General features: G+C 59.1%; 1 protein-coding gene across 5 annotated transcripts in view; it reads right to left on the bottom strand.

Annotated features, from left to right (window-relative positions):
- Positions 1–15,293, bottom strand: part of COL27A1 (collagen type XXVII alpha 1 chain) — a 135,058-nt gene that overhangs the window by 105,116 nt on the left and 14,649 nt on the right. For all 5 annotated transcript variants that reach the window (XR_007414150.1, XM_025431951.3, XM_049116396.1 and 2 more), the window contains exons 4-5: positions 9,135–9,188; positions 4,906–4,959 (exon numbers count right to left, since the gene is read on the bottom strand). Coding sequence is in view for 4 of the 5 variants with exons in the window: in XM_025431951.3 (XP_025287736.1) it covers positions 4,906–4,959; positions 9,135–9,188 (108 nt within the window). In the remaining variant the exon portion in view is untranslated. The remainder of the gene's footprint in view (positions 1–4,905; positions 4,960–9,134; positions 9,189–15,293) is intronic.

Genomic DNA, 15,293 nt, shown 5'->3' with positions numbered 1-15,293 from the left:
TATTCATATATGTGTATGTGTGCCTGTACGTGTATATACATCTGTAGCTTTCTGTGCATGTGCAGGCATTTTGATTAATGTACATTATATCTGTGTATGTTATCACACGTATACTATGTTACGTACATGTTAAGAAATCATTCTGATTTCTTTATTTTGGTTAAAATGTTACTTATGTGTAACTCATATCTAATGTATGTGTTACATACGTGTGTGTGTGTGTGTGTGTGTGTACGTATGCATGTATGTTACGTAATCCACAGAGGAAGGCCACAGAGATAGTGAACAAACTTGCCTTATCGCCAAAAGTACGATAAGGCCAAAAGGCTTTGGAGTTGGGCAGTAGAGGATTCAAATCCTGTCTCTGACACTTGTCAGAAATGTGACCCTGGGCAAGTTACTCAGCCACCTAGACCTTCATTTTCTCATCTGTAAAATGGGGGTGATGTCATCTGCCCTACAAAGTATGCAAAGCTCTGGGCCAGTCCCTGGCCCAGTCTTCAAAATGCACTCAGTGCTCATCACTGGGCAGGGCCACTGCAGGCCGCTTTATTCTCTTCTTGATACTTTCTGGACTATTCCATGTTTTCCTTAATGAGCCTGCCTTACCTCTGTCATCAGAGGAAGGGGAAGGGGAGGCTGGGGCCTGAGAACCCTGTAGGCTTTCTCCATCTCGGCCCCGACCAGCTCTGCTAGCAGCCACCTAGATCACCAAGTCTGCTCCTTCCTGTCCACCTATCGCCCCTCACCCCTCCCACCCCCCCCAACCCCAGTGCCTGAGGGCCCATAATAATCCCGGGTAATTCACTGCAAACTGAGCAGGCCACACTGGGGACGGAGCGGCCGCCTGCCAAGAAGAGTGGGGCCAAGCGCCTTATCCTCTGGCATGGGCAGCAGTGGTTTTCCTGCACAGCTGGAGCCCCACTGGCCTCTGGCCCAGAGCCCCTCACCTGCCCACGGGCCTGCATCCCACCTGTCTGCACCCCAGTCCAGCGTCAGCATCCCCAGCAGCGCAGCCCTAGACTTCCCCGCTGGCTGCCCGCCAGGCCCTGCTTCTCAAACTGCCCGAGTGGCCTCTGCAGATCTCATCTGATCATGTCACCTCTGCTAAAAACCTTGTCGTGTTTTCTTGTTGCTGCTGGGATAAAGTCCAAATGTCTTTCCACCGCCTACCAGGGCCTGCTCCCCTCCCCACCCTCCTGCCCCTGTGCCCCTGTGCCTTGTCATCTGCTGTACTTTAGACCTTAGTCCAACCCATGTGCCTTCTGGGAAAGTGCACCTCACCTCCTAGATGGGACCAATCCACCCTGTGTTAGGCATCCAAGCGTCCCATGCCTCTCTCATAGAGCCCGGGTCATGGCATAATTCTGCATTTATCAGTGTGATTAGCTTGTTTCCACGAGGGCAGGGACTGTCCTTGCTGGGGCCCCAATACAGGCCCACCCGGCTGGTGCTGAAGCTGACCCTGCTGTAGCACTGCCACAGGCCAGCACTGCTCTAAGTGACTCGGTTACTCCTCATGACAACCCAAGGGGGCAGTTACTCTCATCGTCCATTTTCTAGATAAGGAAACTGAGGCACAGAAAGTTGAAATAATGTATACTCAGCGCCAAAGAACCAGGAGGTGACAGAGCTGGGGTCTGAACCTCGATCACCTGGCTCCGGAGTCTGTGCTCTTAACCACTGCCCTTCCCCACAGCAACAAGTACAGGCTGGTTGGCGACATGAATCAATCCCATGAGTCAACACCGAGCCTCCAAGGTCAGCCAATGCCGTCCTCCCAGGGGCCTGGCTTCCCTGCCTCATTCTCCAAGTCCTTGATCTCGACTCCACGTGGGAGCTGACCCTCCCTCCTCTTGATGGATTTGAACGTGGGAGTACGGGTCTCTGGCAAGTGGGCAAAGCCTTGGTCTAGGGTGGGGGGGAGGGCAGGTCGGGCTAAATAAAGCTTGGCTCTGGCCTGTAGCAGCCCTGACACGTGTCTTCCAGCAGGCAAGCTCAAGAATCCGAAATACAGTCCTGCTACTGCTGGTCACCACCAGTACCAGGTAAGTGACCTTGGCGTCTTTGTGACCTCAAGAGGCGTGGAGTCCTTCCTTTGCTCTTCCTCTCCCCTTTGAGCCTCCTCAATCCACTGGTATCTCCCATCCCTCAGTCCTTATCCCACAAGACCATAAGCTCCCAAGGGTCCCATGAACTCACTGAAGCAAGGAGTGCACGGTGACCCACCCAGACAAAGTGGGGGCTCCTGCCACCTGGGCAGACCCTCCTGTTCGGCTGATTTCTCCAACAACACATGGTCGGTGCCCATAAACATTTGATGACAGAAGGACATGGCTGGATGGTTGCCCCCCCAGGGGTTGCTCTAGAAGGCAGCATCATGTGGAAGAGGAGGAGCCAGCACAGGGCCTGGGGGAGGCCAGCCCTACGATCCCATCAGGTCGCCTCCTTGGTCCAAGGGGGATCTGGGACACAGTGAGGACCCTCTCCCCACAATCACACCCTCTGGTGCAGATACACAACATTCCCTTCCAACCTCAGCTGAGGCAGGAATTCCATCCAGGGAGAGTCTCTGTTTTAACCTTGTCCCGGCGATGCCACAGATCAAGGGCAGCCCAGGACCCAGCCGGCCTGTCCTAGGGCCACTGCTCACCCCTGGGCTGCAGGCCAGGTGTCAGGCATGACTTTTCCCCCTTGGAGTTTTATGCAAACACGAATGGAAGAAGCAGGCTCCCGTTCCAGTGTATTTTTTGGAGCCCACACCTTATCTGTGATACCCAGAAGCGGGCTGGAGTCCTGCCCAGGAGAGCACGAGTCTACACGTCCCTGCTACATGTGGCAGGAAGAGGAGTCACCTACTAGGTACAAGCCTCGCTCCCCACACCCAGAGAGAGCTGCTTCTCAAGATGGAAGGAGAAGCAGCTAAGGGGCCCCCGTCCTGCCTCAGCACATCTGTTGGCAGGATGGGAGGAGGCTGCGGGCCAGACCGGGGCTGCCGTGGGCCTGGGGCCGGGGCCCTGCAACGTGGGGCCGGCATGGACCGGGGCAGAAGCCAATGGACCATCTGCTGCCACAGAAGCAAGGGATCAATCTGGAAGCTGGGAGGAGTGGAAAAGAATGGGAGGGAGCGGGAAGGACCGGCCAGTCCCAGAGCCGACCAAGAAAGGCGTGTTCCCGGACAGACCTGACAATTCCCAACAGCTGTGGGTCCTCGGCATGGTGATGCAGCCCATGGCCCGGGAGGCCTGAGGCCTATGCAGAGCGGAAGTCTCCGGGGGGCTGCCTCTCCGCCGGGCCCACGGGGGCGGATCCTGGGGCCGTCTCCTGGACAGTGTCCTAACGCGCCTGAGCCTTAGTGCCCCATCCGTATACGGGCACAGCCCATCCCTTTAGGGCTTTGTGGGGATCGAATGAAGACAAGCCACATAAAGCGCATGCAGAGTGCACAGGCCCCCAGGAAGGCCCAATATAGGGTGGCTTCCAGGAGGACGGCCATGCCTTCAAACGCTGCACTAGTCGCCTTGTTAAAACCACAGCACTTCCGGGCAGCGGCTTGGCCACTGGGCACCCGAGGCCTCTGGGCTGGCTTTGCAAGGAAGGCCCCGGGCCCAGCCCCGGCCGTGTGTGCCGCACTCCCAGACGAGCTGGTGGGCGCCACGGCTGGCCTTTGGGGGCGGTGCGACCAGTCAGTTAACGGCTTTCCTTAAGCCGCTCAATCTGCACCACGGGCTTAGCAAAGAATGACCTTGGACCTGGCCACCCTGGTTACCCACAGAGGGCAGGCTGCACCGGGCAGCGTCCTAACCAGGAGCCCCTCTGCCCTCCGGGGCCTGCTTCCCGCTCCTTCGGCCCAGTCCCGGCACTCCTGGCTTCCCTGGCCCTACAGCCCCTTTCCCTGCTCCTGCTCCCCCAGCCACCCCTGGAGACCTCTCCCCATGGCCTCAGTGCTGCCGGCCCTGCGGCTGCTCGGAGCGCGGCCCTGGAGAGCCCTGTTCGCTGCCGGAGCTCTGGGCACACAGGGGCACCCCGGGGACGGAGTTCCCAGCAGGCATCGGAGCACCGCTCACTCTGGCCTCTGTGGTCTCATCTTAAAGTTACCTGGAGCACCCCAGGAAGGCTCCCTGGGGCAGGTGGCATCTCTGCGCTGTCGTCTCCTCCCCCCCCCACCCCGGGCCTCATCTCTGGCTCCTCAGCACTCTGCAGTGTCAGAATGTCTGCCCATGAATTGTCTCCACCTGGCGGGGCTCCAGGTTTCCCGGTTCACAAATGAGCATCCTCGCCTTCCTCCTCCGGGGCTCCTCGGTTGGGTCACCGAGGCTAACACCAGGGTGTCACTGGTCTCTTATCTCCCTACTTCCCCTCTGCACCGTGAATGCAGCCGCTTCCCTCCTGCCCCTCCTCCCACACCCCTCAGCTGGCTGGGCTGGCCTCATCCCTCCCCGGTACCACCCCGGGGCCTCCCTGCCTCTGCTCTGGTCCCCGCCTCCAGTCCACGTGCACACGACATCCAGTGACTGTTTCCAAACATGACCACGTCCCTCCCCAGCTCAAAAGATGACATGCCTCCCAGGGTTAAGGCTTAAGACCCAGGAAAATCTCTATCCCTAGTCTGACATTCAAGGCCTTCCCTACTTAGCAGCAAATGACCCTTGTTCCTCCTCTCCTTTGAGGGTTCTGGGTTCCAACTGCCCTTCTCTCTCTAATTCCCTACAACCAGCTTCTGCAACCAGAAGCTCCACTCTCGAGTCCTCACTGTGTCACAAGCCTGGCTCTTGGAAGGCGCTCAGGGAGTGTCAATGGCACCGAGGGCCTCTCACCAGGAGCCCCTAGGAAGCACCCCAAACATAGCCCCAGCCTAGCCCCTACTCCATGGCCCTACCTCCAGACCCCACAGCAAATACTCACCTTGGCTCCGGGAGGGCCAGGGAGGCCTGGGTTTCCATAAGGCCCAGGAGGACCCTGAAAGGGAAAAGAAATGAAGAGGTAAGGGAAAATGGGGGTCATTCCCCTTCCCACAGCGATGCCCAGCAGGTTCCTTCCACCTGCTGGCCTGCTCGCCTAGCCGAGTCTCAGCAGGACGGCCACGGCGGCCCACCTCCAGAGGGGACCCCTTGATGCCTGGCCCTGCTCTGAACACTTTCCGTGCATGACCTCGTTTTATCCAACTAACCCACGAGGTGGGGACTGCCTGCCATTCTTCCAATTTTGAAGATGAAAAGCCCGCACTCAGAGAGGGCGAGAGCTTTCTCAGGCCACCCAGCTGCTAAGGGGCAGAGCTGGAGGTCAACCTCAGATGTGTGACTTTGAAACACAAGCTCTCAACCTCTGAATTTTACTTTACAGCCTCCCCGCTCTCTCCCCCTGGCCCAGCAGCCCTTCCCAGGCTGGTTCCCTGAGGATACTATAAAGATACTACAAAGCCATAGGACTTCTTGATTTTTTAAATTGAAGGTCAGATCTGTAACCCCGTGGGCCACATGGAGTTATGTCAGATGCAACCTTCCTTGACAAATTCTGTTTCCGCTCAAAGGTTCCGTCCCCCGTGCCTCACCACTTTCACCTGTGCCATTCCCAACATCTGGCGTGCCTTTCCCAACCATCCCCTCCAGCTGACACCCCTCCTGTCCTTCGAGGTCTGGCTCAAGTGCCACCTCCTCCCAGGGCACCTCCTAAGACTTCTGCCTAAAGGAACCGCTCCCTTTCGACTCCAACTGGACTGTGCTGTGACCCTTTGGAGTGGAGAGCCCAGTGAAGGGCGTACTTGGCGTCTTCTGAACAAGGGCCCCAGCCCAGCCAGAGAGCTCTCCCTTAGGTTCCTACAAGCTCTGAGCTTACGAGCCCTCCAGGGGCCTTGGAGCAGCTAGGAGGACCTGGCTCAGAGAGTCCAAGAGTCTTGGCCAAGTCACACAGCAGAGAGGTGGCCAAGCGAAGGCTGGGACCCAGGCCTGTTGGCTTCAGGTCCGGGGCTTATTCATGGCACTCGATTTTCCCAGGTCCTATCTTCCTGCTGTAGAACAGCTGGAGCCTGTTATGTCCACTTTCCCCAGCAAGGGCCCTGGGTTAGAGTCTTGCAGCCAGTAATACAAACAGAGCCCTAAGAGACGGGTAATTCCTAAGAGTCTTTGTCCAGCAGGAATACTCTGGGGCACGGGGGGCGGGGAGAGGCACCCCGAGGAGCCCAGTGGTGCCCCACCACACCAGCTTCTAGACACACTGCCCTCGTCCCTGGCCCCTCTTGACTCATCTGGCTAGCTCTGTATGAACTTGCTTCCTTCCTCCCTCTCGGAGGCCAACTTTCCAGCTGCAGCCTGTCACATTCCAACCCAGGCGCCTCCCTCTTCTCTATGCCTGAACAGGGACCCTCCCCTTCTCCAAACACGTCGAAAAGGAACAGGGTTCAGAAGCTCACTGGGCCTGGGGGGTTGATAACGGTGTCACTGGTGGCCCTCCCTCTAAAGGAACCCGCTCCCCGGCCCTCTCCAGGGTTCCACCAAACACGGTCTCCCGGCACACGGATGTGACCTGGAAGCGTCAAGACCTGGGACCAGCTGTGAGCAGCCCCCCTTCCCCAGCCTCACTCTCCTCAACAGTCCTATGAGTAACTGGGACCCTGGTGGTCCTAGGAATCTGGAAGACCTCAGATGCTCACCCCAGCCCAGGCTCCTGGGGTCTCACCTCAGAACTCACCCCTGAATTGGTCGTAAATTGGGTGGGCGTGTTTGAGGAGGGGCCCCTGACCAGCACTCCAGAAACAGGCATGGGCTGTGGGCGGCCAAGGGTGGCTGCTTCTCCCCAGTTGGGTCCCCAAAGATGGCAGGCTGGAGCGCTTGGCTCCCGGAGCTGCAGCGTGTGAAAGTGGGGGCTTCCTGCTTCCCCGCCCCCCTCCCCACCTCTCCCCGGCCATTGCCTTGCAAAGAGACGGAGCACATAGTTGACTGTGAGCCAAGCAGACCAATTCTATGAATGCTGCAGCCCAGAAAGCCGGGTAAGGGGAGGGCCCAGGGATTCCCCATCATCCTTGCACGGGCTGGGGAAGTATGTGGAGGTGGGAAGGGGCACGCCACTGAGCTTTGGGTGACCTCAGGTAAGGCCCCGTCACTCCCCGAGCCCCAGAGCCATCATTCGTGCAGAGAGGAGCTGGGATGGTCTACTCTTCGCATTCTACTATCTCTGGAATTTTATGATCTATGGAATTTCCAGCCTAGAAACAGGATGATGGCGGGGGTGGTGGTGGGGGTGGGGGGAGAGGAGCACACAGCAAGCCTGAGAAGGATGTCAGGAGAGTCATTCCCTCACTCATGGAATTTCAGAGCTGGGAGGAACCTTGGAACTATATTTCCAAGGAAATGCCTTGGGAAATCCTGGGCGGACCCCATGCTTTACAGATGGGAAACTGAGGCCCAGGGAGGGAAGGGATTTGCCTAAGATCACACAGCTTCTGGGGCGGGGTGGAATGTTGTTAACTCCCAGACCAGAACTCTTCAGCAGCCATTTGCCTGGCACCTGTTAGGTATCAGGTGAGAACGAGAAAGAAACAGGGCTTGGCTCTGGGCTCATTCAGGTAGAGAGAAAAACCAGCATAATCGATGGTTAAGAACATAGGTTCTGGGGGTCAGACTGTCTGGGTTCAACCCTAGCTCCAGCATTCACTCTCTGGTTGACTTTGTCCAAAATAACCAAACCTTTCGGAGCCTCAGTTTCCTTGCCTGTAAAATGGGGACAACGTTTTAACCTATTTCTGGGGATGGCTGGGCAGGTGGGATGAGATCATGCATAGGCAGCTTGGCCCACAGAGTGCAGCGGCCCGCGTGAGCTTTTGGAAAGTGATCCACACCAACCATTCAGAGAAGCAGATAAACGGCTGCAGGAACTCGGTGGGGGGGGGGGGGGTGGTCATTAGAAAACGAGGTGGCATTTGATCTCAGCAGGGGATGGAGGAGGAGCTTGCAAAGAAGGGCAGGCCAGGTCAGGTCAAGAGGACAGCCTGAGCAAAGGTGCAGAGATGGAGGGAGGAGTCTGGATGGGCAAGCTGCCTGCTGAGTCAAAGGGCCTCATCCTGGTCCCAGGCTGCAAGGTCCTGTGGCCAGCAGGATCCCTGGTACCTCTGTGGTCCCCAGCTCCGGGTATGTGCTCCATGGAGACTCTGGAGCCAGGAGGAAATGCCGCTTCAGAGAGCAGATTCCAGAGCCCTGGGCCCAGAGAGCACAGGGCCAGGCCTGGAGTAATTGCATAACCAGAACCATCCGCTGGGCTCCGAGCTAAAAATATGCCCCAGGCAGCTGTCTCTGCCAGAGCCTTGCCAGGCACCCAGCGTGGGAAAGGCTGATTCAGCCTGGGCACAGGTGCCAGGCGTCATGGGTCTGAGCCCTCTTAGGAAAAGGACAGATTTTTCTCCAAGAGGACCCCCAAGGGTGCCGGCATACGGTTAAGAGCCTCGGTTCCCATCCTGGCTCTTCCATTTCCTACATACTCGGTTTCCACCTCCCTAAAACGAGAGTGATTATCCTGGCCCACGGGGGTCCCGGGAAAGAGGGGCTCAAACAAGGCAGCACGAGGTGCCGTGCGAGGCATCACACAGAGGAGTTACTTTTCACACCACGGTCAGGCCAGACCATCTCAGCCGCTGCGGGCCTGCGAAGCCATCCTCCCGCCTCTGATCAACCCTCTCAGCATGGGGAGCTCACCCCCTCCCTTGCCCGTGTCGGCATCCCCACCCCAGGGTGGCCCTGCAGAGATCTGCAGAGATGGGAAGATGGATACAAGGGTCGTGTCCTGCTAAGCCAGCTTTTTTTTTTTTTTTTTTTTTTTTTTTTTTATCCTGTACAAACGCTGAGGAGCATCAGCTCAGGGGACGTGGTCTGCAGAAACCCCTTCTCCACTCCAGGCTGCCGGGCTGGTACCCGCAACGGACACCTGAGACCCTGTAAGGGATGGTTGCTCTCCTCCCATGCTGTGCCCGTCCATGCAGAGCCCCCTCAGAGCCCTAAGTACACTCCACGCATGAAGCGGAAAGTGGGCGCCCGTGAGGGGCAGGGGACAGCGTGAGGACACACAGCGAGGCTGAACTTCAGGGGCAGTGGGATACAGGCCAAAGAGCCAGCCAGGGCTCCAAAGGACAGTGTGTGGTCACTTACCCGCGGCCCCCGTGCTCCAGGGGGTCCAGGGAGCCCAGGCAGCCCAGGGGGACCCTGAAGGAAAAAGCAAGAAGACAGAGTCAGTGCCAAGTGGCAGCAGAGAATGGGTCCAAGCAGTCATTCAACAAGCCTGTCCAGCTGGGCATGGACCCTCCATGGCTGAGAAGAGGGGTCCTCTGAGGTCCCTGCCCAAGGAAATCATGCTCTTTGGGGCTCTCAGTCCTGTGCAGCCCCTGCTTCTTGGTCTTTGAAGTTTTCATCTTTTATTACTCAGCTAACTTACCCAGGGTGCCACCTCCTAAGGGCAGCCTTCCCCGCTCCCTCCCCCAGGTTGAGTCAAGTCCCCTCGTCCTCTCTATTTTCAAGGCTCCTGTATTATCTGGGGGGACTGTCTGCCCAGAAGCCTGGGTCTCCCACTAGACCATGGTCTCCTCAAAGCAACTAATCTCTCTCTCTCTCTCTCCCCCCACAGGGTTCAGGTAAATGTTTGATGAGATAAGACAGAAAGAGATCTCAGAGCTCAGCCAAGTTCTCTGCAGCCTCAGAGCCGAGAAGGGACCTGTCCAAGGTCACACCAAGCATCCTGGGGCCGCGGGGAGGCAGCGCAGCATACGGGGAGGGCGTGGGCAAAGGCTTTGCACAGACAGGCCCGGGGCCAGACCCCGTGCTGCCACTTGCCGGCGGGGCTTGGGCAAGGTCCTTAGCCAGCCTGTGCCTACCAAACGGGGGAAGTCATACCCTCTTCACGGGATTGTCACAAGGACGAAATGAGAGGCGGTAACCATTTAACACAGCGACTGGGATATAATTGTCACTCAGATGTTCCCGCTCTCCCGGTGGTCACAGCCTGGCCCAACCTTCATCGCTGCCCCCTGAGAACCTGCAGCAGCCCCCTCACTGCTCTCCCCACCTGCAGCCTCTCTCCTCTCCTCTCCGCCTCCACGCAGCCTGGTTCATCCTCCCCCCTGCGCTACACCACTCAGTGGCTCCCTATTTCCCACAAGAGAAAGGCCGAACCCTGCCGCACGCACGCAAGCGAGGCAGCCAAGCCGGACTTCCTAAACGGAGGGGGCTGACCCTCGTTCAAAATCCCAGTTTTGCCACCTGACAGCCGGGCCCTCTGTGCAGGCCCCTGGGCCGAGCGCCCACCGCGCCCCTCCACCGTGGGCCCCCCCGCCGCGGCCCCGGCCACCCCGCGGGGCTACACGCGGCTTAACGAAGCGCGCGACGTGAAGAACTGGACACGGGAGCCTTCGAAGGAAGCCTGGCTTTCGAGGATGTGTGAGGCCTGGGGAATTCATTTGTTTCAAATAACCATCAACGAGATTCCAGGTTTCCTGCCCGGAGTTAAAAATCAGTGTTGAAAACCCAGTACGGTTTGGCTGGTAATTAATCCAGATCTCACGCTGGGCAGCCCTGGTTCACAGTTCTGGCCTGTGAACACCACGTGCTTGCTCGTCCATGAACAAAAATCAGAAGAGAGATCCAGACAGGCAGATATAGGCGCCGAGGCCCCGGGGGCACTGGAGAGAGCCGGGCTGCAGGCAGGGGGGCTGCGTGCCCTCAGGCAAGTCCCAGACACCTCCGAGCCTCCAGGGACCTCGGGCCAAACTGGCAGCTGTCTTCCCTCCACCCAGAGCCCGGGGGTGGCAGGCGGGGGCCGGGCGGATGTTCGTACTCGGCCCTCTGGTCCCGCAGGTTGGGGATTCGGGGCCAGGCTCCTCCCCGCTCCTCCCCAGGGCGCCGTGGAGTGCGGGGGACCCGGGTGCACACTGGGCGGCCTTCCCTCTCTCAAGGGTAAAACGAGGACATGACGGCCCCTCGCTGACAGATAATCTGTAAAAAGTGCTAATCCCGGGCCTGGCACACAGTTAATGCCCCAAAAGTTAGCTGTTGTTTCTGTGAAGCAAGCTCCTGGAATCTCCCCAGCGCAAAATTTTAAACCACCCTCCTCGGCATCTGTTTTTCAGGAGGAGCAAAGGTTTCCCTTTCCGGAAGGCCCTCCCTGGACCTGTTCTTCCAGGTGACCCAGAACTAAAGGGAAATGCAGGGGCTCGGGGCTAAGCATTACTGTGGGTACCACTACCATCATGAGCCCTTTTCATCCGTGAGAAACCTAAAAGCGCCTCGGTGAGAAACCTAAAAGCGCCTCGGAGCCGCAGAGTGACTTGCCCCAGGCCACACAGCTAGCAGGGAGAACCAGGACTCAACCCAGGACTTCTGAGGCGTCCTCCTCCCCGGGGCTACGTAGGTCCTGACGAGGTGTGCAACCCTGGCTAAAGCTCTCCACCCCACCCCCACGCCCCCGGGGAGGCATCTGAGGAATGAGCATCCTGGAGCCTTCCCAACACCGGGCCTTCCTGACTTGCAGGGTGGTGGTGACTTCTTCTCCAGTCCCTGGGCAGGAGAGGAAAGGAGGAGACCGTGCATGCCCATCTCACAGAGAAGAAGGCCAAGGCCTGCCTCACGCTCAGCTCCAGGGAGGGACAGGCTCCGTGAGGCAGGGCTCCCTGGGGGACCCCGGTCGGGCAGCTGCCGTGGAGGCCTGGACACTCCCTCTTGGCAGTCCTTCTGCCCCAGAAACAGGGGCATCCAGGCTGGGAGTCTGACCTCACCCACAACATCTGCAGAGCAGACTCCAAGTGCCAGTTGGGACCCGCGGCCCGGCCTGGTGATGTCAGTTCGCAGCCCGGCCCCCAGCGGCAGGCCCGGCCAGGCTCTCCTCTGCCCACCCGGGGGGCCGGGGCTCCCCAGCTGCCCGGCTGCAGCCCTGGGCCCAGCTCTTCCCCGCTCAGTACCTACTTTGTTCGCGGGCAGGCGAGGGTGGGCGCCCCCTGCCCCCTCTCGCCTGAGCCGAGACCCTGCCTGTTCTCCACGCAGTGGAAAAACGTTGCCATTTCTTTCCAGGGCCTGAAGCCTGAGCGGGTGACTCTGGGATGATTCACGAGGGCCGGGGTGGGATTTTCCACTCCACGCTGCAAACAACGGGGCCTCTGAGAGGGCCCAGAGCAGGGGGAGGGGAGGGGAGGGGAACGGGGGCCACAGGCCTGCTGGGGGGGGTTCGGGGGGGGGAGAGGTGCGTGAGGCCAGGGCTCGGGGCTCACACAAACAGAGCCATGGAAACAAGCAGGCCGGGGCTCTGGGTTTCCCCTGAGGGTCCTGGCCGGCGACAGCCAGACCTCGGGGAACCCCAGCCCGCGGAACAAGTCCACCCTTGTGTCCAGCCGCACAGCCGGCCTGCCAAGCCCCGCAGGAAGCAGCAAGTGCTGGCGGGCACGGCCCTTGGCAGCCAGCGGGGACGTTCCACGGGCCTAGGATCCAGGAGACCCGAGGCCGGGCCCGCGTGTGCTGCTACCTGCCCGTGTCCCTGTGCCAGGACTTTCCATCCCTGGGCCTCTGCTCAGTGCCTGTGGCTCGACGGGGAGAGGCAGGGGACCTCGAAGGGCCTTCCCATTTCTGACCATCTGCGCAGCCCCCATCCCCAGTTCATCCCAAGGATAGTGCTCAGGGTTCCGGGCCCTTTGGCCCAGTCTCGGGAAGGGCCTCGGGGGCCAGGGCTTCTCCGTGTGGCCTGCACAGGTTATTTCATCTCCCTGCACCTCCAGGCCTCAGTTTGTCCAGCTGGAAAACGGGGCTCTCACACCCAGCTTCCAAGAGAACGTGTGAGGGTGCTGGCTGCTGGCTATCCTCCACTTGCCCCCCGGAGATCGTGTGCCCTGGGAACCCGCCTACAGGCTGCAGCCTCACGCTCTCTTGCTCTCTGCTCCTCGCTGGGTCTGGCCAATGGGAGGTCCCAGCAAGAGACGGACAAGTGGGAAAGAGGGAGTGGGCAGGGGCTTTCTCTCCAGGCGGGCTGCAGTCCCCCCTGCAGTCCCACCGCAGCCCCCGGCTCCTGCTGTTCCCACTTTAACTCTCCCTGGGTTCTGGTCCCAGTTTCCCTCCCCTTGTACCTTCAGGTCAGACCTGTGTGCATTGTGGCCACTGCCGGCTCCTTTGATGCCGTCCGCACCTCTGTAAATAGCCCCTTCCCTGAACTCTCCTCAAGTACCTGGCTCCCACCCGGAGCTGCAGGACGCAGCACGCAAAGGGCTTAGCCCAGAGCCCAGCACGTGGTCGGAGCTCAAAGACAGTACGCCAGGGACAAAGCAAAACACCGCCCCCACCCCTTCTCCTGGGTTCTAGAGGAGAACTAGGGTAAGGGATGAACTTCTCAAGACGTAGCCCCAATTCCAAACCACCAATAGCGTGAAGGCCCTCCTGGGTCCAGACACTCCCAGTGCTCTTCGTGCAACAATTCCCCCATCTCAACCATCGGCACATGAATCAATAGTCCCAGCAAACCACTGGGACCAGCTTCCCTCATCTCAATCTGCACAACAACTCTGGAAAGGTAGGTAGGACCCTATGCCTGTCTCACAAAGGCAGAAAGAGGCTCAGAGAGGTTAAGTGACTTGCCAAAGGTCACGCAGCACCTGGAACCTAGAAGGTACTCCATGCACGTTTGCGGGAAAGGATGAAAGGCTGGCTGGATACGGGAGTGGTTCAAACCCAGGTCCCTCCAAACCCAAAGTCTGTGAGCTGTTACCCTCCCCACGGCCTCGTGACCCGCCAGCAGCAGAGATCTGTGCAACCTCAAGGAGCTTGGCCTGGGAGTCAAGACAACCTTTTTTTTTCTGTAAAGATCACATTCCTTCGTTCGTCTCGCAGATAGGCATGGAGCATCTGCGGCAGGCCAGGCCCTCATCCGGGTCTTCCTGAGGTGACGCTTGCAAAAAAGTGCAAGCGAGTGCAAATGCCAGCGGCCTGATCATGAATAAAAAGGCCTTGACTCGCCTCCTCCCAGGCGTGGGGCTTCTGTGCAGCTTCTGTGCAGTCTGTGAGCCGCAGCCTCCCCGCCCCTTCTCACCCAGGGCCCAGCTCAGCTTTTCCATGCTCCCCCCCCACCCTGCCACCCCGCTGCTGGGGCTCCCACAGAGCTCCCTCACTCTGCGGCTACAACTGCTGGCAGGCCCTGCCCGAGCTGTCTCCGCCTCCGCCCGCCCATCTCGTGCCCCTCGGACCCATGAGGAACCCCTCAGACCCAGCCACGGCACCCTTCTCTGGCTCTGAAAGGTCCCACAGCCCCAGAGAGGGGAGGCAGCCCCTAGGGAGAGGAAAGAAGTTCCCCAAAGTTACCCGGCCAAAACAGATCTCCGAGGGGCCCTGGAGATCACCCAACTCGCTGCCTCTCGGGAGATGGGAGCTATTCTTAACTTACATTCTGCAGAACCAAGGCTTAGCGTGGCTCAGGGCCATGAAGCTAGTAAGGGGTGGGGTCAGAACTGGAACCCAGGTCTGCAGGTCCCCAGACGGGGGACAGTGAAGGCCCCTGCCCGGGGGCAGCACGGCTCCTGCTCTGCTGGGACCAGATCCTAAATGTATATGGGGATCGGAGGCAAATTAAGAGGGCCCGGGAAGAGCAGGAGCCCTTGCCACTGCGCTGAGAGGCACCACTTCAATCATGTGACTTCTGAAATCCAAATGACCAGTTTGTCACCTGCCACACAGTGGGCCGGAGGAAGCTTCTCAAAGTTTTCTGGGTTCCTATTGGAGTGAGGCTAAGCTCCAAGCTGAGGGAGGGTGGGATTAGGGGACAGGGTGGGCACGAGGGAGGACACCACTGGAGCAGACTGACATCGTCCCTCTTGCCCTCGGCCCTTCAGGGTTGGAGGAACGAGAAGAGCCAGTGGCCTCTCTGGAAGTCAGGGACCCAGAATCCTACCCCAGTCCCTGCAAGAATATGCTGCATGCCCATGGCCAAGTCTTTTGTCCCTCTAACCAGTGTCCCCTCATCTGTCAAGCAGGGGTCAGCATACACACCCTGCCCTCCTGAACCAGGTCCTGGGAGGTCCTAAAGGAAGGTACCACTCATGGGACTCGTACACGTGGTGGGTACGGAAACAACAGATTCTTCAGACATTGAGACGTTCCTCTGAGGCCATGGACAGGCCCTGCCACATCTGTGAGGCCCCCAGCCTCCTGGCCCTGAGCCTTAGGGTCTCAGAGTGGACGCTCTGGGGAGTGGGATGGAATGTGCTGGTCTTGGCATCTGGAGTTGGGGCATAAACCTTACCTCTGCCTCCTACATGCTGTGTGTGCCCTTGGGCAAGTCTCGGCCCT

Source organism: Canis lupus, chromosome 11 (genome assembly GCF_003254725.2).
Source record: "Canis lupus dingo isolate Sandy chromosome 11, ASM325472v2, whole genome shotgun sequence".
Lineage (NCBI taxonomy): Eukaryota > Metazoa > Chordata > Mammalia > Carnivora > Canidae > Canis > Canis lupus.
Note: the sequence above shows the minus strand (reverse complement) of the source record. Positions and strands in the feature narration are given on the sequence as shown.